A 26,897-nucleotide genomic window follows, 5' to 3' on the forward strand; every position below is an offset into this window, starting at 1 on the left:
CTGCCCCAGTATGGCAGTATTCATGAGCTGTGCTTGCTACCTTGAGGTATGTAGAAAAAACATTTAAATCTGTGTCTATGTCTGAATCACTAATTTTCTGAATCAGCATCAAATCTTCTGATTTGGATTTGGCTGAATTGAATCGGGGACAAATCATTGATCCAAATCAACTAATTGAATTACTGTACCCAGTTTGGGATTAATCCAAATCTGAATCGAATAGGGCCTGTTTGGCACAATCCTACTGGATAGTGATCATCTCTATCCAGGCTATCTTATACAATGAAGAAGCTAAACTCTACATAAGACTATGGTCAACCCTAACACAATACATCCTAACATCCACATCTGCCACAGTTAAAGCAGGGGAACCAAGGCAGCCAATGTCCTGCTTCTACAAGATGTTGTCAATATATGCTCAAGAGATTTCGGGCAGAGGGCCACACCCCTCATTATAGAGGAAGGCAAAAATTCCCACAGTCCATACCAATCTCACCATGGCAGGAAAATTCCTTTCTGTAACCAAATATGGTGCTTGGTCGGACCCTGAACAGAGGGCCAAGACCCTGTAGCCAGGAATCTCTGGCTTTGCACTGAACATGAGCATTACAGACTCCAGTCAGAATCCCCAGCCTTGGCTATAGCCAACAGCCAATGCCCCTGAGGGATGCTTAAAAACACCCTAACACATGTAGCAGAAAGGTGGGGCAGGGGAAGGGGAAGGGTGTGCAACCAAAGCCCAGAGGCATGGGAAATACCTACAGTGAACACAGGTATAGCTATACCTAGATCATCCCCAACCAGTAACTATCCAACCTCTTCTTGAACACCTCTAGTGATGAAGAGTCCACAGCTTCCTAAGGGAGTCTTTTCTACTACCTCACTGTCCTCACAGTGATAAAGTTTTCTGGCTATCTACTCTAAACTTACTTGGCTGCAACTTGAAGCTGCAACTTCTAGGTCCATGTCCTCCTCTCTGAAGCAAGAGAGAAAAGGTGCTTTCCTTCTTTATAACAGCCCTTAAAGTATTTGAATACTGCTTTCATGTCCTGCCTTAAGCACCTTTTCCACAAGCTGAACCTGCCTAGTTCCTTCAGTCTCTTTTCATATGACTTGGTGTCCAAGCCCTTGATCATCTTTGTTGCCTGCTTCTGGATCCTCTCTAACTTCTTTATGTCCTTTTTAAAATGTGGAGCACAGAACTGCATATAGTACTCCAGATGAGTCCTAACCAGAGCTGATAGAGAAGCACTATCACCTCCCATGTCTTGCACCTAATGCTTCTGTTGATGCATCCTAAAACTGCATATGCCTTTTATGCAGCTGCATCACACTGCAGGCTCATACTGAGTCTGTGATCTACCCAAATCACCAGATCCTTCTCCACAGTGCTTCTATCCAGCTGGGTTTCACCCATTTTGTATTTGTATTTCTGAATATTCTTTCCAAAGTGCACATCTACACATGCAATTAATGCTATTTGGGTTTACTGAAAAGTAATTTAATGTGCAGTAAACCAACTCAGAGCAGGCATCAACCAACCCAGGACAGCCATTCGGGAGCAGATTTGCTGCTTATGGGAATAGCCTGCACTAGTCCTCCTCCAGCCCTTATTCACACCCTTGCAGAAGCTAAGAGGAGTTGGAGGCTCCAGCCAAAGCTGCCCAGGTGCCAAGGGCATCCTATAAAAAGCAGCCCCTGTGATGCTTCCTGGCCACCTGGTCCAGAACAGTCTGCAGCATGCCAACACAACCTTTTGTGTCAAGGTCTGCAGAGCCTGTGCTCACCGTGCAATGGCTGTTCCATCCCCAGGCCCTGGTGGTGATGACCCATGTCCAAGGCTGCTCTTTGCCACCCTGTTCACTGAATTTCACCAGCACAGTGACAACCAAGTGGCCCCAGTCAGCCCCAGCCCTGTTGGACTCCCTGTGTCACGCGGCCACGTAGCCAAGCTCACCACTGCATCTGAGGTACCCTTCCCCCACACTGATGCTGCCCAGCCCCTGGGCTACCATGCATACCCTGGCAGGGATGCCAATGATATGCATGTGGATGCTGCCATTGGTAAAATCCACAAGCTCCTGGGGCTCCAGCCCCACCAACCAGGACTGGTGGCTCCACATCATCCAGCGCACCTGGGATGACGACCAGTGGCTGAACTCGTCTGTAGTTCCCCGAGTTCTCCTTTTTGCCTTTTTTAAAGAGGGGCACTATGTTGAACCTTTTCCGGTCCTCTGGTATCTCCTCCATTTTCCACAACTTCATGAAGATTATTTCCAAGGGCTCTGAAATCTCTGCCAGTTCCCTCTGTACCTTAGGATGAAGTTCATCAGGTCCTACTGATATGAATTAATTTGGAACCAGCAAAAGCTCTCTGTCTTTTATTGTTATCTCATCCCACAGCTTGTCTCCTTTCTCATGGATAATCCATGTTAGGTGTCTAGCTGCAGCTTTTTTTTCTTTTTTTTTTGGTGAAGACTGAGGCAAAATAGCTGTTGAGTAGGTTCACCTTCTTTGCATCTTCTGTTAAGAGTTCCCCTTGGCTAGTTAACAATGGGCCCACAGTTTCCTTTTTGCATTTGAGGCATCCTAGAAGCTCCTTATAGAGCAACATTGGTCTGTAATCATTCTCCTTCTGTTTCCATGTGTCATCATACCATTTGAAGAACTAGGATCAGTGCTTTAAGTCAGTGGTGCTCAACCTTTGGTTCACAGGCCATATCTGCCCTGCAAGACCATGTCATATGACCTTTTGATCTTCTCTTGGGTATGGAAATCTGGTGGCAGGGGAGAGGTGGCAGCATTATTTGCCACTCCTCTGTTGCCAAATCTCCAGACCCATAGGGAGACCAACAGGTCATATGACATGTCCTGTGCATTATATCATGCCTGCCTGTTCTGGGGCTGGCACATGGGGTCCATCTGGTGTATAGCCAGATATGGTGCATGAGTTTGGGCTAGCATACAGCCAGATCAGGCACACAAGATAAGGCTACATGCAGGATCAGACTGGCATGGATGGTTCATCTGGTGCATTGAATTGTACCAAGGATCAACTCTATGTGCTAACCTCAGAAGGGATCCAACTCATGGACCAACCCATGCCACTCACGGCCCCATGGGGCCATAAGGTTGAACACCACTGCTGTAAACTGCCAGAGTCAAACAGTTTTCAAGTAATAAAGAGGGATCGTGGTTTTCCCTGATAAAAAATAAAAAATTCTCTGACTAAAAACCCCAAATCCATGATTAAAATGAAAGGCCACTATATATAGGTATCAGTTGAACAGAATGTTTTCTTGATATATTTACTATTTTAAAGCAATTTAGGATCCTACCAGTGCCTCAATCATTATAATAAAATAAATTCTGAATACCTATACATTTTGGTATTTGATCTTGGGTTTTTTATCATGGAAAATCAGAGCTCCCCCTGCCCCCTTAACTCACAGAATGCAGGTCCAGGCCCCTCACTCCCAAGCCACAGCCCCCAGCCCTGCTGGTGCCCCTCACCCCCACCAGAACTCCCCCTCAGCCCTGCCGCTGCCTCTGCCTTGCATGTAGATCTGGGGGGCACAGTTCCCCTTTGCCCCTCCCATGAGTGCGCACAGCAATTGGGAGCTGGCCCCACCCTCAACCTTGTTTACAGCTCCATTCTTCTCCCCACTGGGGCCCTTCAGTCACGCATTCTGGCCCTGGGCCCCAAGCCCCATGCAAAAGTGCAAAATCCATGGGTTTCTCTTTTAAAATGAAAATTCTGCATTTTCCTCGGGTAAAGGGGGAAGCCTTTGCTTTTCTCCATTTTTCCATGGGAAATGGAAAATTCAGATCCCTGGTAATAAGCCTTGTGCGTGGGTCAGGCAGGTGATGACTCTCTTAGTCCAAGAATAAAAGCCTGTTCAGAGGTCCAACATAGAAGGGTTCTCAAAGTCTGGGAGCAACAGAATGCGAGGGACAGAGGGCAGTTGGACAAAGAACTTCATAGTCTTTGCTGAAGTCATGAAAAGGCTATGTCCACATTACAGATAAAATACAACTGTATTTTATGTAAGTATAACTTAACTAGTTTTAAAGGAATTAGTGCATATATTGGATAATAACATAGCTTCATTGATATTTAGCAACAGTTGATCCTTCCAGATCATGGTGTACATGAGAGGTTGCCTGGACCTTTGATGCATATGCCTAGGCAGGAATGGAGGCTGCCCAGAACTTCCATCCCCCCCTTTAGGCCACCCAGAATGAATTCAAAGGCCAGACTGAGTCCAGATGTTTGGTGCCTCCTTGACTGTATTTGTTTAAGCATTCAGGAATTGAACTTGAGTCTCCTGTATGACAGATAAGGATTCTACCACTGAACCACAGGGAACTCCACTTCATTAATGTGGAGCTTGTAAAAAGCTGCAAAGCCCAGGAAGCTGAGTAAATTCTATGGCAATTTCCCTGAGCAAAGCTCCTGGCTGCTTACACTATATTTCTGTAAATTAGTGATCAATTTAATGCATGTAATGAGAGGGGATTCTACGAGCCAGAAGGTCCCTTTGTAAGTCTTGTGTTTCTAAACATTTATGTTTCAGTAGACTCCCAACAGAACACAGGCAAGGTTCTGTCACAAATCTACCTGGTTTCCTTCCAACATAGCCAATGGGGGGTAAGAGTGCAAGGCAGGTAAAAGTGCTCAGAAAACTCCTTGGTTCAGCAAGGGCATTCAGCAATGCCTGAGGACTAAAACGGGGGTGTACAACCAGCGGAAGGGAGGAGCTATCACCAAGAAGCAGTACTCCTCCTCAGCCCGTGAGTGTAGGAGGGCTATTAGGAAGGCCAAGGCAGAGATGGAACTCAGGCTAGTGTCCAGGATTAAGGACAACAAAAAGTCCTTTTTCAAGTACATTGGGAGCAAGAAGAGGGCACCAGGCAATGTAGGGCTCCTGCAAAATGCAAATGGTAATCTTGTGGCTATGCCAGACAAGAAAGCTGATATTTTTAACAGTTTCTTTGCCTCTGTTTGAACAGGGGCCAGGACATCCCACCTACCAGAGGTAGGGACAATCTCAGGGATAGCTCTGTCAGGCCTTCAGTAAGTGCAGATGTAGTTAGGGATCTTCTGGAAGGGCTAGACATTTTTAAATCTGCAGGTCCAGGTGCCCTCCACCCAAGGGTGTTGAGGGAGGTGGCAGGGGTCATCGTGGAGCCCTTGGCCCGGCTGTATGAGCATTCATAGTAACACTGTCTCTCACCTCATCCACATCAATACATTAAGCGACTGTGGCACTGATGCCTACACAGTTGGATGGGTAAAAAATTGGCTGATGGGGCATGCCCAGAGAGTAGTGGTGGACAGGTTGTACTCAACCTGGCAAGATGTGAGCAGTGGGGTACCCCAGGACTCGGTCCTCAGGCCCGCACTGTTTAACATCTTCATCAGCGACTTGGACAAGGGGGTGGAAAGCATGCTGTCCAAATTTGCTGATGACACTAAAATGTGGGGCGAGGTGGACACACTTGAAGGGAGAGAGAGGCTGCAAACAGATTTAGACAGACTACAAAAGTGGGCAGATGAGAATAGGATGGGGTTCAATGTAGATAAATGCAGGGTGCTACACTTTGGGAGAAGGAATCCACAGCATACATACAGGCTGGGGAGTTCCCTTCTTGAAAGCACAGAGATGGAAAGGGATCTTGGAGTCATTATTGACTCCAAGATGAACATGAGCCGCCAATGCCAGACTGCAGTCAGCAAGGCCAGCCAGACCTTGTCATGCATCCAAAGGTGCATCTCAAGCCGGTCCAGAGAGGTGATACTCCCGCTCTATGCGACTTTGGTCAGGTCGCAGTTGGAGTACTATGTCCAATACTGAGCGCCACACTTCAAAAGGGATGTGGCCAGCCTGGAGAGGGTTCAGAGGAGGGCCACCCGCTTGGTGAGAGGGCAGCAGGACAGGCCCTACGAGGAGAGACTGAGGGACCTGAACCTGTTCAGCCTCAGCAAGAGGAGACTGAGGGGGGACCTGGTGGCTGCCTACAAACTCATCAAGGGAGATCAACAGCAAATAGGTAGAGCCCTTTTCTCCCCAGCACCACCTGGGGTGACGAGGAACAATGGTCATAAGCTGATGGAGAATAGGTTTAGGTTAGAGATCAGAAGGCAATATTTTACAGTTAGGATGGCCAAAATCTGGAACCAACTTCCCAGGGAAGTGGTCCTCGCCCCTACCTTGGGCATATTCAAGAGGAGGTTGGATGATCACCTGTCTGGGGTCTTGTGAACCCAGCATTCATTCCTGCCTGTGGCAGGGGGTCAGGATAGATGATCTGTTCAGGTCCCTCCTGACCCTAGCTACTATGAAACTATGAATGAGTCTACTTCTCTAGGTACTGATGACCTTGGGCTTCCAAGATCTGTCACTCTTCATTAGTCCTGCCAGACTTACTGATCTGTAGTCAGAAATTCCAGGGCTTTTGGGATCTGTGGTTCAGGGTCATCCCCAATATGCTGTCTGCTTCAGAATCTGGGGGCACAGTGCTGTCACAGATACAGAAATCTGGAAACCCTGCAAGTAAATCCCCACTATCAAAGCTTCTGTGCTCCCCATTCCACAGCAAGAAGCCCGACAGCTTTTGAAAGTCTTAGGAATCCTTGTTCAAGCTGGGGATCTCAGGACCTATTATAAAACAAGGATCTTCCTTTTCTCCTCAGGAGTTCCTGGTCTGTCTTTGGCTTCTGCCTGTTACCAACTTCAGGGGAAAGGAGCTCCCAGGAGTCAAGGCATTTGGCAGCTCGTTTCTTTCAGAAAAATAAAACCAAAACATTTTGATATTTGTTAAATGATTTTTGGATGTTCCTTTCCACAAGAAGACTTAGATATTTCTAGTTGGAATAAAAGACTAGTTCAGAAATATTTCAAAGTTATTATCTACTAGAAGTTTTAATGCTTCTATTCACAGACAGTTCACCTTTCAGTGAGCTACTCTTTCCTCAGGAATTTTATGAGTGGTAGATACCACATAGAAGCTTAGGCCTGGGGAATAGGCACTGACTATGAAACCTGGAGACCAGAAGGTGGAATGCTGTCATTATTTATATAGGCTATGCATATTATTTTTCGTCACTTGCCTTTCCCATGTTAGGGGACTACTTTTGGAAATGTGAGTGGTCAGCAGATAAAAACTACTTCCAATCTGAGAGTAGCTGGGAATGGATTAACACTGGACTGCATCTTTCCTTCTTGCTGAGTGGTAAAGAGGAGCTGGTAAATATTTAGAAGCACAACGTCATCTTGAAAAAGTCAGCTCTAGGCCATGGCTCTGGGAAAATGTATTTTTTTCTACATTCTGCCATGCACAAATAAGTTGTTTGTATATGAGAAAATATGGTATTTAAAATATTTAAATGTGTGATGACCCAGGAAATTGTAGACCTGTCAATTCGACATTGATTTTTGTCAAAATAATGGAACTGTCAATATAAGACACTGTTAACCTGCTAAGGAGTCATACATAATTCAGAATCACATGCCCTTAAAAACTTTCAGATTAAAGTTCTACCAGTAATATATCAGTAATCCCTCATAGTCAAAGACGATTGCTTTATCCATGAGTCTGAAGATGGCTGATGAGACTGATCTGAGACTGAAAGACTGTTGCAACTCAGGCACATGCTTGCATGCAAGGTGGATGATTTTGGATTCTTGATTGGATCTGCAACATGCTGTTTCTGCTGTTCCTGTTTTTCCATCTCCTGTTGTCATTGGAAGGTTTCAAAGTACTGAGATCCTTGCAGCAGACTCTTCCTCTATTTGGGCAGTCCTGGGTGATAGTCTTCCAATAGTTGATGTCAATGTTACATTTTCTCAAGCTTGCCTTGATGACATCCTTAAAGCACTTTCTCTGCCCTCCTCTTGAGTATATGCCTTGACTGAGCTAGGAGAATAACACTTGCTTCAGCAGTCTGGCCTCAGACATCTGAGTGATGTGGCCTGACCAGTGAAGTTTATGTCAAATGATCAACACCTTGATGCCTGTGGTTTTGCTTGTGAGAGGACACTAATGTTGGTGCATCTGTCTCCCCAGTTGATTTGAAGGATCTTTTGCACACAGTGTGATGGTACTTCTCAGCGACTTGAGCTGTCTCCTGTATGCTTTCTACATCTCCGCTCCATACAGCAAGGTGGGGATCATGACTACTTGATAAACTATGAGCTTGATTTTGGATCTGATATTGTGATCTTTGAACACTTGCACTTTTAAGGAAATGTTGGATTTCTTCATCAATGTCTTTATCTATGTCATCAATGCTTTCTGTAAAAGATAACTTGTGATCTCAGGAGGTCATTTAATCCATTTCCTGCTCACAGCAGGACTGTCCCCAACTAGATCATCCCAGCCAACACTTTATTAACCCAGGTTTTAAAAACCTCTGAAGATGGAGATTCCAAAATCTTTCTGGATTGGGTAACCTGTTCCAGTGCTTTACTACCTTCCTCATGAGAAAGTTTTTCTATACATTTAACATCAACTTCCCTTGCTGTAACTTGAAATCATTGCTTCTTGTTCTGTTATCTGTCATCACTGATAACAATCTAGTTACATCATCTTTGGAACCACCCTTCAGATAGTTGAAGCATACTATTAAATCCCCTCTGTCTTTTCTTCTCCAGACTAAATAAGCCCAGTTCCCTCAACCTGTACTCAGAAGTCAGGTGCCCAGGCCCCTAACCATTTTTTTGCCCTCTGCTGGACTCTCCAATTTGTCCACATTCTTTCCATAGTGAGGGGTCCAAAACTGGACACAGTAATCCAGATGTGGATTCATTAGGGATGAATAGAGAAGAATCACTTCCATTGCTCTGCTGGTAAAATTCTACTAATGCAGCCCAGTATGCCATTAGCTTTCTTCATAATAAGGGCACACTTTTGGTTCACATTCAGCTTATTGTCCACTGTTACCCCCATGTCCTTTTTTGCAGGGCTGCTGCTAAGCCAGTCGGTCCCCAGCCTGTGCATGGGATTATTCCATCCTAAATGGAGGATTTGCACTTCTTATTGAACCACATGAGATTTATTTTGGTTCAATCCTCCAATTTGTCTAGGTCTCTCTGAATACCATATCTCCAGAATCCCTCCAGCAACCCTCCAGCATATCTATCACTTCCCCCAGCTTGGTGTCATCCACAAATTTGCTAAAGGTGCACTCTATCCCCTTTTCCAGGGTGTTGATGAAGATACTGAACAAAAACAGCCTCAGGACTGACCTATAGGACACTCCACTTGATACTGGCTGACAACTAGACATCAAGACACTGATTACTAACTTCTGAATCTAATGATCCAGCTGGTTTTCTATTCCCTTTATAAGCTATTCATTTAACCTAGACTAAGTTATGAGAGACCATATCAAAAACCTTGCTAAGTTAAAATATATCATATCTACTGCTCTTCCCTCATCCCCAGAACCAGTCATCCATCATAGAAGGCCATCAGGTTAGTCAGGCATGACTTGCCCTCAGTGAATCCGTGCTGACTGTTACTAATCATCTTCTTCTCCTCCATGTACTTAGAAATGGCTTCCTTGAGAGCCTGCTCCATGATTTTTCCAGGAACTGAGGTGAGGATGACCAATCTGTAGTTCCACAGATTCTCCTTCTTCCCTTTCTTAAACATGGGCACTATATCTGCCCATATCCAATTGTCTGGAACTTTTCCCAATCACCCAGGTTTTCAAAGATAATATACGGCAGACCTGCAATCATAGGTGCTTATATACATGATGAAATTGGCCTTTTAAGTGGTTTAATTGCCCTTTTTTAACAGTTTAATGCCGTCCCAGTTTACACCTGCAGCAGCATAGTACATTTGAATTTCGTCACGCTGTAAACATGCAGTGACATATTTCTATTTAAACTACTCTGTTACATAGCAAAGTAAAACACATTTGATGATTTTTAGTTCGCTACATAACAAATTGCAGTGATACATCCAGAGAAGGTGGCAGGGATGGTGCACGGGGCAGTAGAAGCCCAGGCATGCTTGGGGAAGCTCAAGCTTGGCAGATTTCCAGTGCCCCATGCCCTGCTGCCTTCTCCTGCCACAAGCATACTCAGGCCCTCTCTTGCTGCCTTCCCACACTGCCTAAGGGGCAAGACAGCCCATTCCTGGGCAGTCCCAGACAGTGGGAAGGTGACGGGGACAGTGCATTGGGCACTGGAAGCCTTCCAAGCCTTAGCTTCCCCAAGTATGTCAGGGATTCCAGTACCCCATACACTGTTGGATCAGGCTGGGTGCTGCCTGTGACCTGGGGCAGTACCTACACACTAACATCTGACCCGGGCAGCCCCGGGGGGTGCCACCACTGTGGAAGTAAACATCGCTGCCCCCCCCCCAGCTCAGGGGCTGCATGATCCAGTGACACCTCATTCAGACAGGCTCCACCAAGGAAAAAGAAAAAAAAAACAGTGAGGAGCCCTCCCTGCCCCTTCCCCTGCCCTTGCAGAGCCTGCTCACCTCTGCATTTGGATTCAGATTCAGCCAATTCAGATGCCAGAGATTCAATTTGAAGATCTGAATCATTTTTCCAATTTGATTCGGAGCCGATTCGGAGATTTGGGCATAGAGTATAATGGGGAATCAACAAAATATCTATATCTTTGTTGTTTTGTAGCCGATTTGGAGATGATTTGGATGAGTTGGATGCTGAGTCTATGAATCAAAATCAAATCACTAGAAGCTTTAGGATTTCTGAATTGATTTGAAGCTTCCAAATAGATTTGGAAAAGATTCAGAAAAGATTCAATGATTCGGAGATTTGGCCATAGGGTATAATGGGGAATCAATGAAATATCTATAACTTTGTTGTCTTTCGGTTTATTCAGATGAAACCTCCTGGGATGGTAGCCCCTGCTGAGGGCATGAAACGTGCCAAGTTTCAAGATTATAGGTGCAGGAGTTTCTGGGAAACTGCACCTCAAATTCTAAATGCAAAACTCATGTCACGTGTTTCTATTAAGTCACAGGGGGGCATGAAAGCTGCAGGGCTGCTAGCCCCTGCTGGGGCCACAAAGTCTGCCAGCTTTCAAGAAGATAGGTATAGGGGCCTCTGGGTTCTGGGGCCCTGCACCTCTGGCTGCAGACAGGCAAAACTCTTGTCATGAGTGCTTGTGCAACTGTGTCTGTCTTGGGGCCCGGGGAGGGCGGGGAGAACTACTGCAGGTCAAAACTTGGCAGGCTTTGTGGTCTCCACAGGGGCTATCATGCCTGCAATTTTGACCCTGCTGTGGCTTAACACATACATGTGACATGAATTTTGCTATCAAGAATTTGGGGTGCAGTTTCCCCCAAACCCCTGCACCTATTGTCTTGAAACTTGGCAGGCTTTGTGGCATCAGCAGGGGCTACCATCCCTGCAGTTTTCACCCCCCTGTGCCTTAACACACACACAGTGTCACCTATGTCATGAGTTTTGCTTGTCAGCAGTTTGAGGTGCAATTTCCCAGAAACTCCTGCACTTATCTCCTTGAAACTTGGCAGGCTTTATGGCCTCAGCAAGAGCTACCACCCCTGCAGTTTTCACCCCACTGTGGCTTAACACACACACACAACCTCGCTGGGGTCATTTGACCCCAGTACTTTTTCCTGCCATGGCAGGGGGTCAGACTTGATGATCTGCTCAGATCCCTTCCGACCCTACCAGCTACGAAACTATGACACTATGAAACATGAGTTTTGCGTTTAGGATTTTGTGGTGCAGTTTCCCAGAAACCCCTGCACCAATCACCTTGACACGTGTTGTACTCGTAGCAGAGGATACCATCCCTGCAAGTTTTGTTTGAATCAGCCGAAAGACAACAAAGTTATAGATATTTCATTGATTCCCCATTATACCCTATGGCCAAATCTCCGAATCACTGAATCTTTTCCAAATCTACTCAGGAGCTCCGAACTGATTCGGAAAGCCTAAAGCTGCTAGCAATTTGATTCGGATTCATAAATTCAGCCTCAGAATCATCTGAATCATCTCTGAATCTGAATCATGATCCGAAGCTTTGCACAGCACTACTGCTGACTTTCTCTTATTGTTATTGATTGGAATTAACTGATTTTTCATTTAAGCACTGGTGTAAGAGGTCTCTCTTGATTGGGTCCTTGAGGCCTTCGATATTGATCTTTTGTTGGAGTTGCTTCTACTGCAGCCATCATTTGAGAGCCAGTTTGAGTTACATAACTGAGTGGATGAGTCAGTGATTGGTCTAGCAATCATCAGCTCCTAACACAGCCCAAGTAATCCTGGGCACAAACAATGATATAGTGAATCACGTGCCAATGCTTAGATTTCCAGGTGTTGCCATGCTGTCTTTTGCCTGTTTCTCTGGTGGAACAGGCTGTTGGTGATGGTGAGTCCATGTTCTTTACATTTGGTCAAAAGGAGAATGCTGTTAGAGTTGATTTTTCCCACTCCTTCCTTGCCTATGGTTCTGTTCCACAGGTTCAAATCCCTTTTGACTCTGGCATTGAAAATGCTGAGCATAATAAGTCTGTTTCCTTTCAGAACATCTGAAAGGATTTGGTCAAGGTTGGCATAGAATTCCTCCTTGGTTTTGTCAGCAGCATCAAGAGTTGGGGCAGAAGAAGGTATAGTCACCTTCTTGTTCTTTGAGCTTCCCATCTCCTGCTCATTGGGTCTTGCTCAGTGTGGTGATGTGAATATTGTGTTGTCTGAGTTCTTAAGCCACAATTATGGTGGAGCAGTCTGGGCATTCATTATTAGGATTATTCATGAGGGTCCTGATCTTTCAGGTCTCAAAATTGTTTGTGAATTTATTGATTTTGACCACAGTAAAGATGATCTCACTGGACATGCTTATCTAGGTCAGGAAAAAGGTAGGCAGACTAAGTTTATGGCAGCTTTTCTAGCCCCCTCCCCATGTGGGGTGAGCAGAACAGATTCTGAAGAGGGCTGCTCAGTCACATCTACCACTGCCGAATCACACTCCTTCCTCATCCGAGTGCTAGACAACCTTCTTGTAACTATCACCTTCATGCTAGTTCATGACTAGGAGCTTCCAGATGATCACAATCCTACTCCTATCATCACTAGTTGGTCACCAAAGGGCTTGAAAGATGTGCTGGAAAAGCTGTTTTACTGGAAGATGCCTGTGTGTGATTTATTTTATTATGGAGAAGCTGCTACACATCAGCTTCCACATGGTTCCTGACAGATTTGGACATTGATCCAGTGGCAACAAGGCCAAGATAATTGGAGATCTCTTTCCAGTGCAAATTTTGTCCACTTTGCAGCTGTTGAGATTCTAAAATCTTCTTCTGCCTTCTGTACCATTGAGGACTTGTAGACCTATGGCTGGGGGCTGGACAGGCTTATTATAATGGCAACCTATACTTGCCATGTCATAGCACTGTCAAAATGCTGTTTCACCAAGTAGACACTAAGGATGCATCCCCACATGCAGGAACATGCAGTTGCCACTGCAAAAATAACAGGGTCACAAATTTGTGCTGCTACTTTTTGCACACAGGGTTGGTGCAGGGCAAATTGTGCTGGGTGGAATAGGGGAGGCTGAGTCCAGCATCTGTGCTGGTCATGGAAGCCTTACCTAGGGTCCTGGCAGCTTCTCAGGGTGGTAGCAGTGGCGATTCAGCTGTTCAGAGCCTGGCTGGTCCCTGCTGCGTGACTCGGTTCTATAGGGAGCAGAGATCCATGCCACAGGTCTCCTCACTGCCACTGCCCACCCTGCATTGCCCCAGCAACCTGCGGCTGCGCAGGGCAGGCAGCAGTGGCGAGGAGACCCCCAGTGTGGATCTTTGCTCCCTGTGGAGCCGAGTCATGTGGCAGAGACCAGCACTTACCTGCCGCACAACCTTGCACCTCAGGGAGCAGAGATCCATGCCAGGGTCTTCTTGATGCTGCTGCCCACCCCGTGCAGCTCTGAATCTTCAGGGCAATGCATGGCAGGCAGCAGATACCTCGGGCTTGAGTCTCTGCTCCCTGTGGAGCCAAATTGCGTGGCAGAGCATCAGCACACAGCTGTTTCCTTGCAAACCTGGCTCCGAAACCCCAAAATTTTCTGAAACGTTTCTGCAAAATTTTGGCTGTGTTATTTAATTTAGCTAATTTAGCTACCCAGGGCTGTAGTACATACATACATTAGGATTAAGCTAGGCCTGCTTAGGTGACAATATCTTACTGCAATTTGCATGTATGGGGATAAACACAGACCTACATCAGTTTGCCAATTTTATTACAGTAAGATCAGTGAATAATCATTCCTGCCCATTATTTGACCAGAGCCTTCATTAAGTTGTTTCAGACCTCTGCACCTCTTCACATGATATGTATGCAGCGACTCTGACTCCCCATGACAGTAATTATTACTTAAAGTATTAGACAGGTTCAGCTAGACACCCCAGACCTGATCTTCCCATCACTTGCAGACACATAAATCTTACTGGCTTTAATGAGAGCTATATACACTTATCTGTCACTCATTCCCAAATAGCTTGTCACAAATCTCCAGACCTAAAGTTCATCTAAAAGTAGTGGTAATTCTTGTTTGTAAGCAATTCTACCATTTTACAGGAGAGAGGGGAGACAGTATGAGACAGAAAATGGACTGAGAATGAGAGAGTATGTGAGAAGAGAGAGCAAGAAGAAGGGCAGAAGTAGAAAGAGCTCACACAGGGAGAGAACAGCAAGAGTATAAACAGAAAATGTGGAAGTGAGCAAAATGAGAGAGGCCTAGAAGTAAGACCAAGTGTGAAAGGAAAAATGTGGCAGAGTAGTTGAGTGGGAAGATACCAGAGCATGGAATAAATGGAAGTGACTGAGCTCTTTCCTTGGGACTACCCCTGTTTTAAAGTTTTAAGGAAGCCAGTGCTCTAGCCAAACACCAGACATCCTGACCCCAGTTGACTTACCTGTGTGTTCTGGATCTGTATGGCTCCTTGCGGGATTGCTTGGGTTACCACCTGGCCCTGAGATGTTACCATAGTTACAGGCTGGTAAAGGGTTCCACCTAACAAAGAGATATGGTTCAAAGCAGAGTTTTAGGGTAAAAACAAACAAACTTGGTATCTATGAACTTTGGTTAGTGAAGAGGGAGGGTCAAGCACGGACCCATTGTATTGGCCCCAGTTGACAAATATAGGGTGGGAAGACCACTTTGAAAAAAGCACATTTAGTTCAGTTGCTAACACAAAGGCATGGGGGAAGGACAAGCCACATAAACCATGTCTAGTTCCATTCCTTAAGCTCAAGCCAAAGATAATTTCATTTTCAGAAATGATACAAAATAACATCAGTCCCTGAAAAGCCAAGAGCTTTGTAGATTTGTTGAACTTGGGGTGGCCATAGAATGATAACTTTTTGAAACAGACAGGTTTCAGGTTTCAAAGAAGAAGAAGTTTGGGGAAACTATGGGATTTTATGTTCTGCAAAATAGAAATGACAGAAGGCTAATGCCTCAACCCTGCCACGAAAAAAAGCGATCCTAAGCTGTTAGTTACTAGTGAAAGTAGGGAAAGTATTGCTGAAATGAATGATCCAAACCAGTTTTCAAAATGATGGGCTTTAGGAAAAAGAACAAAAACAAAAAATACTGATAAACAAGGGGCCAACATGCAGTACTATGAAGTCTTGTTCTGAGGAGAAAAAGCCACAGTGCCACCAAGCCAAAAACCAGATGTTCTATTTTAGGACAGAAAATGCCTTTTGAGTTTCCAGAGATTTATAAACACAAAGTGCTGCCTATTTGCATGCCATGCTTTTCAATTTACAGACATTTGATGTGTCTGTTCAGACATAAGGTTGTTTTTTTTTCTTGTCATCTAAAAAACCAAAAATACAAGCATACAACAAATGTGATCTGAATGGTCATTGATATATTCCACACCTGACACAACTTGTGAGTTGACTGTTGTCATGGAGATGTTTCCCTGCTGTATTGCTGATGCAGGTACCACGATTCCCTGGGGATTGTTGGATACTGCAGTCATCGAGTTAGGAGAATTCTGCAGCATATCCTAAAAAAGAGCAACACAAACTATTTTATTTTAATTTTTTTACAAAACATACTTTAATCGTTATTATTAGTGCATTTTAAATTAGCCTTTAAATCAAAAGGTTAATTTATTACTTCACACTTTTCTCTAGAACCATTGTTTTAAACTACTCAAAGCATTTCAGAAAAGATAATGTCAAATTTTCCATCACAGAATTTTCATTCAAAATTTCTCTTTAAAAATGTTGTATTTCATAGAAAAAAATAAAAATGATAGAAAACAGATTTTTATTTCACATAGATTACAATAGAAACAAGTATAGTAGCTGTCTGAAATGTCATTAATTTTGAATTTAACTGGAAACCTCATCTAAATTAGGATCATAGGAGTATAGTGCTGAAAGGGACCTCACAAAGTCATCCAGTCCAGGGCTGGCATGGGAGATCAGGGAGTCAACCAGAGATCAGATGCAGGAAGGGGAGACTCAGACATTGCTGCTGTTATCTCAACTAACCCAAGTGAGGAGAGAGCCCTAGAGCCACTCCTGTTCTTCTTTAGCTAGGGCTATAGGGAGCAGCTGCATGCAGTGCATGCTTAGCTGAGGACTAGTGTGGCAGCAGGTGGGTCTCCCCTTTCAACATTTGCTTCTAGCTTGGCAGGGTACACCTGGGTGGAGAAGGTAAGGAGCAGGTGCAGGATGGGGGATTCTGCTGCTACCACCCATTCCTTGGTGGTAGAATAGTAAGTTTAGTGCATGAACCCACTAACTTTAAATTGAAGAAAGAATCACACTGTAAAGAGGAATGGTGCATCATTCAAATAAAAAGTATTTATGGTAACCTTCTAACAACAGTGGGTGCCTATGATCCAACTGAGGGAGCACCTCTCTTTTTAAAATAAATCTGATTTTTTTTCTGTACATAGTTGGCATTTTACAGGTGTATTTGGAAGCCTTTGACTGCCTCTGATAACCCTAAACTGTACCTTCTTAGGGATGGTATCCAGGTTGTAGTCATATTGGTCTAGAGGAAAAAGCAATCAGGGTTCATGGTAGAGGTTATATCCTGTGAAATCATATGAAATATGAACTTTCATTTCTACCCAGGAAAACTTTTAGAATCTTTTCTCCAATGACTAATGAAGGGTGTTTGTGCCTGAAAGCTTGCAATTAAAGACATTATTTTTTGCAAAAATATTGTTGGTCTAATAAATTATATCATTTCTACCATGAGCCCTTACTGATTTTTTCTCTAGACCAATACAGCTACAACCTGGATACTAGGGCTGTGTGAGGCTTCAGACTGTGCTCTGGATTCGGAAAAGATGTGGATGATTCAGACACCAAATCAGCATGTCCAAAATGAAGCACTGGCTGCTTTAGGCTTTCTGAATTGGTTTGGAGCTTCCGAACCAATTTGGAAAAGATTCAGTGCTCCAGAGGGCTGTCTGTGTGGGGAAACAGAAACTTAAAAAAGGGAGGGGGACTGGGGAAGCGGAGGGGGGGGGGGGCAAGCAGGAGGGAGGGGGAGCAAGGGGGGGAAGATTGACATGTTTAGGTGGCCAGTGAGCAGGATTTCTCTCTGGCTGCCTTTCCAATTACAGTGTCTGGGGGAAGGGACCGAGGAACAACATAAAAGCCTCTGTTTGCAGGTGTCCAGTGCCTTTTGTAAGCTGGTTCTGTCTTGGGATCTGCATGAGAAAGGCACTGTGGCAACTCTGCCTGTCTTGCTTTAGTCAGCAGTTGAACTTGCCTGCTCCTTTTTGTTGTTAGAAAGGATTGGGTAGGATTTAGCTTAGTTTAGCTTAGCTTAGCATCTCTTACTACTATTCAGTTAATTTATTTCAATTTACATTTGGTCCTTTTTTTGCAAACTTTGAAAAAAGAAAGCTGTGTTTTCCCTGCCAGCATGATCCATCACTGTGCAAGGAGGCACATAGATTGCACCCATGCAAACACACACACACACACTTATAATATACAAACATAGAAGAAGAAAAATCATTCATAGGAGAAGAAGACAGACAGCACACATTTTTTACATAGCTCTTAACACTTGTTACTGAAGCAAACAATCAAAGAAGAGTCCAATGCATGCATGCAACAGAGGGAATAAGAGAGAGCGAAGAAAACACACAAGTCAGACTTCACATTCATAATTCACACTAAATAAACACATCGCAGCGGAGAAGAAAACAGATAGACAGACAGCAGACAATTTTTACATAGCTCTTAACACTTCTTGTTACTGAAGCAAACAATCAAAGAAGAGTCCAGTGCATGGATGCAACACAGAGGGAATACACACAACACAAAAGGAGTGTCTCTCACGCACACACACACCTTTTGCAGCACAGAAAAGATTAATAGGAAGAGTGGTGGAAAGGCAGGTGCCAGATCTTCTGGCAGGGGAGGGAAAAGTGGTAGGCAGAGAGCTAGAGCTGCAAGTCCCCCACTCCCGCAAACATAGATGCATTCTCTTCCCAAGCAGCTAGGACATCAGTGCTGCCAGTGGAAACAAGGAGGTGGAAGCAGTGTCTGCACATGACGTCCCTGTACCTGTACCACCTCCCCTCAGTCCAGAAGTAGGCACCAGCAGTGGAATCACTGTTTCCTCCACCCCAATGTCATCTCTCAGCGTGAGCCTCCCACTGCCAGAGGAGGAGCTGGAGCTGGAACCATGGATGCTGAGTGCACTGGCTCAAGTAATTCTGGGGTCTGAGGGGGAATCAGAGTTTGTGTTCCACCCCCCTCAAGTTTCCCCTAGTCTCCTCCGGAAAGCAGCACCTTGGAGGAGGTTGAGGTTGTGAAGGCAAGCGGCTCAGCTGAGGCAACTCCTCCTGCTGTTGAGCCTCAGCCTGCTGAGGAGTGGGACAAGGCAGGATCCTCACCCTCAACCCAGAAGCAGGTGAGTAGCATAGTGTGGGAGCATTTTGAGCTACCAGATGATCCCAGGTTTGCCATCTGCCAGCACTGCCAAAGGCACATCAGCTGTGGCAAGGATGCAAAACACTTTTCCACAAAAGCGATGCTGCTGCATCTGAGGAGGCAGCACCCCCTTGCCCTTCTTGTTGCTCAGCCTGGCACCAGTGTGAGCGTGCCAAAGGGGAAGTCCTCCACTCATTCCAAAGCCCCCTTCCACCAAAAGTAGAGGCAGGCCACCCTGGACCTGTGGCAGAAAGGGGGGTGCGTTCCCAAGGCAAGCAAGATCACCCAGACTATTGGGGAGATGCTCGCTCTGGATAGCCAGCTCTTCTCCCTAGTTGAGTGGCCAGGGTTCAGGAGGGTCATAGCACTTCTGGCCCCATCTTACAAAGTGTCTGCATGCACCACCTTTAGCAGGACGGTGGTGCCCTCCCTGCATGAAACATGCTGGCATTACTTGAGGCAGGAGCTGCGCAAGGCAGGGCTGCAAGTAGCTTTGCACTTCACCTCAGAAATCTGGAGCAGCCAGAGTGGCGATCACACCTACCTCTCACTCACAGGGCACTGATGCACTCAGTCAGGCTGTTGGTGCACTCTACTGCAAGCTGAGGTGCTGGATGAGTCCCACACAGCAAGAGAGGTCATGGGGGCCATGAACTGCATGGTGCAGAGGTAGCTCATTGGGCAGGCCAAGCTCACCCATGGGTTCATAGTCACCAACAACGGGTGAGCCAATATGGTGAAGGCTGTCCGTGATGCCAACTTTGTTGACATCCGCTGTGTGGCACACAGGCTGCATCTCATAGTAAGGGATGCCTTGGAGGGGGACAGGGCTGCTGGTGATGGTGCTGCCACCACTACTGCTACAAGCCAAGTGATTTCGAAATGCAGGAAGGTGGTGGGCTACTTCCACCTCAGCATCAAGGGGGGGCAATATGTTGTGGGAGAAAAAGGCAGAGCTGAGCATCCCACAGCACAAAATCATGCAGGATGTGGACACTTGGTGGAACTCCACATATCTGATGCTCGAAAGGCTGCTGGAGCAACAGAAGGCCATCCATGAAATGGCCTTGCTTGGAGAGATAGGGATCAGTGGCCCCCTTTACAGAGCTGAGTGGGGTACCCTCTCCAAGATGTTGGTGGTCCTCAAGCCCTTCCTCGAGGCCACCAAGACCCTTAGCTCTGGCAATGCCCTCCTCAGCTAGGTGAACCCCATAATGAGGGAACTTGAGAACTAAATGGAGAAGTTCCAGGGGATCAGTGTTCCTGGCTGGTGCAAGCCACTGTCACCAGACATGCAGGCACTAGTGAGGCGGCTGAAGGAGGGCATCAGGAGACAGCTAGATCCCTTGCAGTCCAGTAGGGTCCACATGATGATGGGCATGTGTGACCCAAGGGTGAAAGGGAGCATGTGCACTGGCAGCACCAAAACTCTTGATCACTAGACACAGGCGCTGGTCAACAAAGTCAGGGAGGCCAAAGTGCAGAGGCGAGGGGATGGGAAGAGGGGGATCCATTTTCCCGTGCCAGCACCGGCACCAGCACCAGCCAGTCTCCTCCACACCAGCCACTGCCAATGTGGGCCATGGGCATGACTTCAATGCTGGGGTCCAAACGCACCAGACACCAGCCTCGGGTAGGTAGCGCCAAGGCTTTGGTGGCTACCTATCTTGCTGAGGATATGGAGCCACTGGACTGTGACCCCTTGGCCTACTGGGCAAGCCACAGCCAGGATCAGGCCTGAGAGACTGGAGGCAGAGTGTTTTTTTGGTGAGGAATGTGCCCCCACAGGTAGTTGGGTTTTGTTGTCTTGAATAGATTCTGGTGTGCAGTTTGTGGGGGTACTGGAGATAGTTGGCAGGTTTTGTGTTTTAAGCTGTAGGAAGTTGGCTTCAGTTCTGGTGATGAGGTTAGGTGCTTGTTTGAATGTACAAAACACTTTTCAGAGCTGGGCCTATGAACTGGACTTCATCAGCCTCGTAGGTAGGTACAAAAATTCATGGGCTCAATATAGATTAGACAGCGAAATTCTGGCACACTGCAACCCACTGGACATCTGACACCCCAGGCACCTCTGCACTTTTACCTGCTCTGCTACACCCCCTTCCCCCCTAACCCCCACCCAGCCTGTCCCTCACCCCCTGATGCCTCCATTTCCATTTTCACTGACTGGCTTTCTTGCCTGCATTGCATGCTAGGCCAGCCTCTAGCTTCTTTACTATTCCTTCCATCCAGGACCAACTGCAGGTATTTCCTCAGCCTAAAGGGGTTTTCAACCCTAAGGTTTCCTAAGATATATATGTTTAAGTACTCCTTTTTTTCATAATAACCATATAGACATAAGAACACAAGATAAGCCATCATACACCATGAGTAACATCATATGTCCAACACAACACAACATCTTTACTTCTTGCTGTCAATTCCTTTATAAAAAGAAAGGCTCTGTGACAGTTCCATTTGAGTACCTTTGCTGCTGCTGCTACTGGTGTTGAGCCAGGTAAGTTATTTTACTTGTTGTCATGTAAAGTGGTGGACCGGACCTGAAGCTGTAGGGGAGGAGGAGGCCTCACTGAGGCATGCTGCTGTGCTGTCCAGAGGCCCCAGCACCAGGAAGGGCGCATCTGAACACAAGTATGTACACACACACATACACATACACACACACACACACACACACACACACACACACACAGAGTGAGAGCACACCTTAACAGACATGCTAGAGAAGAAGCAGCTCCTACCTGAGAGAAAAGAAGGGCTCTCTGACAGTTTGGCTACCTGAGATGCTGCTGGTGCTACCTCAGTCAGTCACTAAGTTATTTTACCTGTTGTCATGTTTCATAGTTTCATAGTAGGTAGGGTCAGAAGGGACCTGAGCAGATCAAGTCCAACCCCCTGCCACGGCAGGAAAAAGTACTGGGATCAAACGACCCCAGCAAGGTGTTCGTTTAACCTCCTCTTAAAGACCCCCAGGGTAGGAGCCAGCACCACTTCTCTTGGAAGTTGGTTCCAGATCCTAGCCGCCCTGACAGTGAAGTAGCGCCTCCTGATGTCTAGTCTGAATCTACCCTCTGCCAGCTTGTGACTGTTATTTCTAGTCACTCCTGGTAGTGCTCGGGGGAACTGGGACTCCCCCCATGCCTGCTGGTCTCCTCTGACTAGTTTGTAAGTGGTGGACTGTAAAGTGGTGGACTGGACCTGAGGCTGTAGGGGAGGAGGAGACCTCACTGGGGCACACTGCCGTGTTGTACAGAGGCACCAGTGCCACGAAGGGCACTTCTTAACACGCACATAGTGTCACCCACCCACATCATGAGTTTTGCCTGTTAGCAGCCAGAGGTGCAGGGCCCCAGAAGCTAGACTCCCCCTGCACCTATCTCCTTGATAGCTGGCAGGCTTCTTGGCCTGGCAGGGCCCAACACCCAGGCCTGCAGTAGTTCTTTTCACCCACCCATGCACCCTAAGAGACACACACAGCTGGCAGACTTTGTGGCCTGGCAGGGCCCAGCACCCAGGCCTGCAGTAGATTTCACCCCCCTGTGCCCCAGGACAGACTCAGTTACACAAGCACCCACCCATATCACAAGTTTTGCCTGTTACCAGCCAGAGGTGCAGGGCCTCAGAAGCCAGACTCCCCCTGCACCTAGTTCCTTGAAATTTGGCAGGCTTTGTGGCCTCAGCAGGGACCACCACCCCTGCAGTTTTCACCCCCCTGTGGTGTAACACATACACGTGACATGAGTTTTGCTTTCAAGAATTTGGGGTGAAGTTCCCCCCAAACCCTTAAACTTATCTCCTTGAAACTTGGCGGAATTCATGCTTTTAGCAGCAGCTACCATCCCTGCATGTTTAATCCAAATTGCACAAAAAAACACAAAGTTATAGATATTTCATTGATTCCCCATTATACCCTATGGCCTAATTGCCGAATCGGAGCGGGAAACCAATCTGGAGCTCTTAATTGGATCACTGGTGTCTGAATTGGCTGAATCCAAACCCAAATTCAATAGTTCCCTAGTCGCATAGGCCTACTGGATACCTGACACTTGGAAGATATCGAATTTTAGCCATTTTTAAAAATGAAATCTTTATATTTTCCCAAGGAGGAAACAACTGTGACTGCCAGAAACCTGAGATACTGCTCCTGCCTTGGTTCAAGGTAATTTGCATCATAACAGAGCCTCACTGGAGAGCTGAGAGACTCTTCACCAGCTAAGAACTGCCTGCCCAGAGCTTTCCATCTACTGACTCCTCTGTGAAATCCTATGAAATATGAACTTTCACTTCTACCCAGAACTATTACAATCTTTTCTCTGATGCCTGATGAAGGGTGTTTGTGCCTGAAAGCTTGCAATTAAAGAGTTTTTCTTGATAAAATCTTGTTGGCCTAATAAAAGACATCACCTCTACCATGATCCCTGATTCCTTCTTAGGGACAGCCTTTGACAAGCAAGTGCATGGGAAGTTACAGCATGTAGAAATACAAAAACAGAAACAGGAGTATGAGTGAGAATGTGGGACATGAGAGAATATGTATGAAGACTGAGAGAGAAAAAAATATGTATGGACACAGAGAGAGAGAGAGAGAGATCCCAAAAGTTAAGGAAAGACCTAATTACCCATCCCAATAGTAACCAAACTGCCAATTAGAAAGCATCAGCCATACCCAGGCAAAATGGGGATACCTTTTGTAGGTTTTTAGATAAACACACTGACAAATGTTATAGAAAGAGTACTATGGAGAGGAGAAACTGCAAAAAGAGGAAAGTTTGGAATCACCCAGGGAAGGGGCAAGGAATAAGAAGGAATGATCCTATGTTTCTTAACAACAGGATCTTTGTGCTGAGACCCATAGAAGTGGATGGTTCAGTTATCATTTCCTACATTTCCCTGCAAAAGGAAAAGTGATAGCTTTGGAAGAAAAGGTGTCATGTACTAGTGACCCTCCAACTGAGGAAATGTCCAAGGATATGGACACAAACCTCTGGACTATTAGGCATGTTCTTCAAACTTTCTGTTACCGTAAGGGTGTGTGAACTCATCTCATGCTATTAGAGGAAGGGGCTGGAGTGAAAAAATAAAACCCTGCTCTTCCAGGCCTGGCCACAAGATGGTAGTGCCATTACACTGACATAGCTGACTGAAATGGAAATAGTCAATAGTGGGTAAACAATATTAAATTTAAATTCAAATACAAATATTTATGCAAGATTCCTGTAGTTTAGGTGGATTTTATAACAGGAACCAAAAATTCTCCTGGTTAGTCATTATTCCTCGGACCATCTTATGTGAGTGATGACATTGCACTGTTAATTGGCTTTTCTAAAAGACTGCAAACAAAACAGACAGCCTGGTAAAAACAGCAGTTCAAGCTGGGCTCAGGGTAGTTCTCTGCCTGGCACCACCTCAAAAAGAAAGTGACATCAAGAAAAAGAAAGGAAGGCACATCATTCAGTAAATTAAACAATTTATAAAAGCCAAAGCATTATAACATGAAAACAAACAGAATTTTCTATGCAAACATAATCTATTATTATTATATGCCAGTGAGAAGTAGAGATGAAACAGAGCATCAGACAAGAAACTAGGGGTGGCATACTATTCTTCCTATTCATCTAAGTGGCCACTTTTTTTATGTTTGCAGGGTATTTTTGGTCCTTATGCCTTCATGGGTGTTCTGTTCCTCAACACATAGCCCTGAACTCATGGAAAACTATGTACATTTCTCAGTGGTGGCAGATGACAGGACAAGGAGCAATGGTTTCAAATTGCAGCAAGGAAAGCTTAGATTAGATATTAGGAAGAACTCAGTAGGAGGATACTAAAACACTGGAACAGGTTACCCAGAGAAGTTGTGGACTCTCCATCCTTGGAAGTTTTTAAGACCTGGCTAGACGAAGCCTTAGTTGGGATGATCTGGTTGAGGATAATCCTGCTTTGAGCAGAAAGTTGGATTAATGACCTCCTGAGGTCCCTTCCAACCCTAATTTTCTAGGATTCTAGGATTCTATGCCCAGACTGACAGAAACAAAGTGAAAAAGGGATAGCAAATATTTATTGAGGTAGCTGAGTTACCAGGACACATTTGGAAACCCCAAGAATCTGGGTTCTGTCCCTCCCTCATGAGCTTGAACCTACATGCTTCTAACTTTTTAGCACGAACCTCAAACTACTAGGTCAGTTATTAGCTAGCCTTTTCTCTGGTGCTCCTTTTGAGCTTGTCCCCTTGGCAGCCATGAGGGCAGTCCATGAGAGTTATGTGGGGCCAGGAGGAAGGGAGCAAGTTGTAGATTGTGGCTCAGTGAAGTGGCTATTGGCCTGAAAGGTAGGTGGTTCTTGCTCCCAGTGAGGCAGAAACTCCCCACAACCCTGCCTTCTACCCTTCCCTCCTCTCCCAGGACTATGTTAGTGGATCAGCTTCCACAGGTGAGCTTCCTATACTAGGAAGTGAAAGAGGACCTGATTTACACTCCCCCCAGGACCTCTAGCATCTCAAGTAAGTGCACAAGCCTGACCTGTGCTTTAAGTAATGGCAAGTGAAAGATACCCTTTTTCAAGCCACCTATGGGCAAGGAGGGCCCAGAACCCAGCATTTTAGTTAAGTGCAACTGAATTATGTGGCAGAAGAGGGGACACATCCACCCTATTTTTGTTCCTAAGGCTAAATCTGATAGTCGTTCATTCTGGATGACTCCATTTTTGGATGTTGAAGTTCACTATGAGTCTACATGGGGCACACAGTCAAAAGGAAGACCTGGATTCACTTGGAGCATGTCCTTCTGATGGGCTTGTCTATATTATGGAGGCAATGAGTCACCAGGAGAATGGTGCTGATTATGTACAGTCTACCCGAGCTCAATAATGTGCGCCAGAGCCTGAAGTTTGCTACTGTATATAGCTCCAGGCTCATCCCCTGTGTCTGCCAGAGATAAAAGGGTACCTTCTGGAGATCAGCCTGGTGAAGCACCAGTGTTGAACTTCTGGCTCTGGGGAGTATCAGTGGATTAGAGTGCACAGGGTATACCTAGCCTTGTGTTTCTCAAGACTCTCAGTCCCTGTGGAATAGACAATCCCATAGATACACAGCAGTCAAGTGGAAATCAACTTGTATGAAAAAAACAAAGATCCCCATGAGAAATTTTTAAAACACATAGCAGGGTGGGCATTGTTGTCCAACCCAACACTGCAGAGCAGATGCAAGCATTAGCAAATGAGAGAAAGGATAGGAAAAAACTAGTTTCCATCCCAGGTAACAATGTTGAAAGAGAAAGAATGAATACTGAATGCATCTTAGGTGCTAATGCTGTATTCAGCTCGGTCAAATATTTCACATAAACTTGATACAGAAAAGTTATCTAATTATTGAATGGCCACATATCCCAACAGTATTGGAAAAAATCTGGCTTTGGAACTGACAATTCTGAATGTGTACAAACATTATACACTTAGCCACACACCTGGATGTTTATAAATCTCTTACCCTTTTTGCGAATTTATATAGGCATCTTTTAGGGCTGTCCACTTACACTTCTGCTGTTTGTTGTGATGATTAAGCTACTGGACCAGGTATTAAAAAATAATGTTCTACCACTGGCAGTGAACTGAATGGAAGAAATATAAACCTCTGCCATACTTCACCTTGACAATATCTTGATACCTGTTCCATGACTGTGAGTGTATGTGACACTGCCTTCATGAAGACTGTAACTTATTCCCCTTTATGCTTATTTAGTCTACTGTTCAGTTTGTGTCTGAAATTAGGCTGGGATTTTATTATTATTATTATTATTATTATTTATCTGTATTTCTGAAGTATACTAAAGCTACTATAACATGCTAGGTGCTCTATAAACTTAGAACAAAACATGCTCCCAATCCCGAAAAGTTTATGCTAGAAGTATAAAACAGGAGGTAACAGATGCATATAGACAGATGGATGCAGTCAACATGACTGGCAGTAGTC

General features: G+C 45.5%; 1 protein-coding gene across 19 annotated transcripts in view; it reads right to left on the reverse strand.

The window, feature by feature from the left end:
- Positions 1–26,897, reverse strand: part of PKNOX2 (PBX/knotted 1 homeobox 2) — a 922,547-nt gene that overhangs the window by 84,645 nt on the left and 811,005 nt on the right. For all 19 annotated transcript variants that reach the window (XM_019494062.2, XM_059719775.1, XM_059719782.1 and 16 more), the window contains 2 exons: positions 15,900–16,029; positions 14,926–15,023 (listed from right to left, as the gene is read on the reverse strand). In XM_019494062.2, the coding sequence (XP_019349607.1) occupies positions 14,926–15,023; positions 15,900–16,029 (228 nt within the window). The remainder of the gene's footprint in view (positions 1–14,925; positions 15,024–15,899; positions 16,030–26,897) is intronic.

Source organism: Alligator mississippiensis, chromosome 16 (assembly GCF_030867095.1).
Source record: "Alligator mississippiensis isolate rAllMis1 chromosome 16, rAllMis1, whole genome shotgun sequence".
NCBI classification, from domain to species: Eukaryota; Metazoa; Chordata; order Crocodylia; family Alligatoridae; genus Alligator; species Alligator mississippiensis.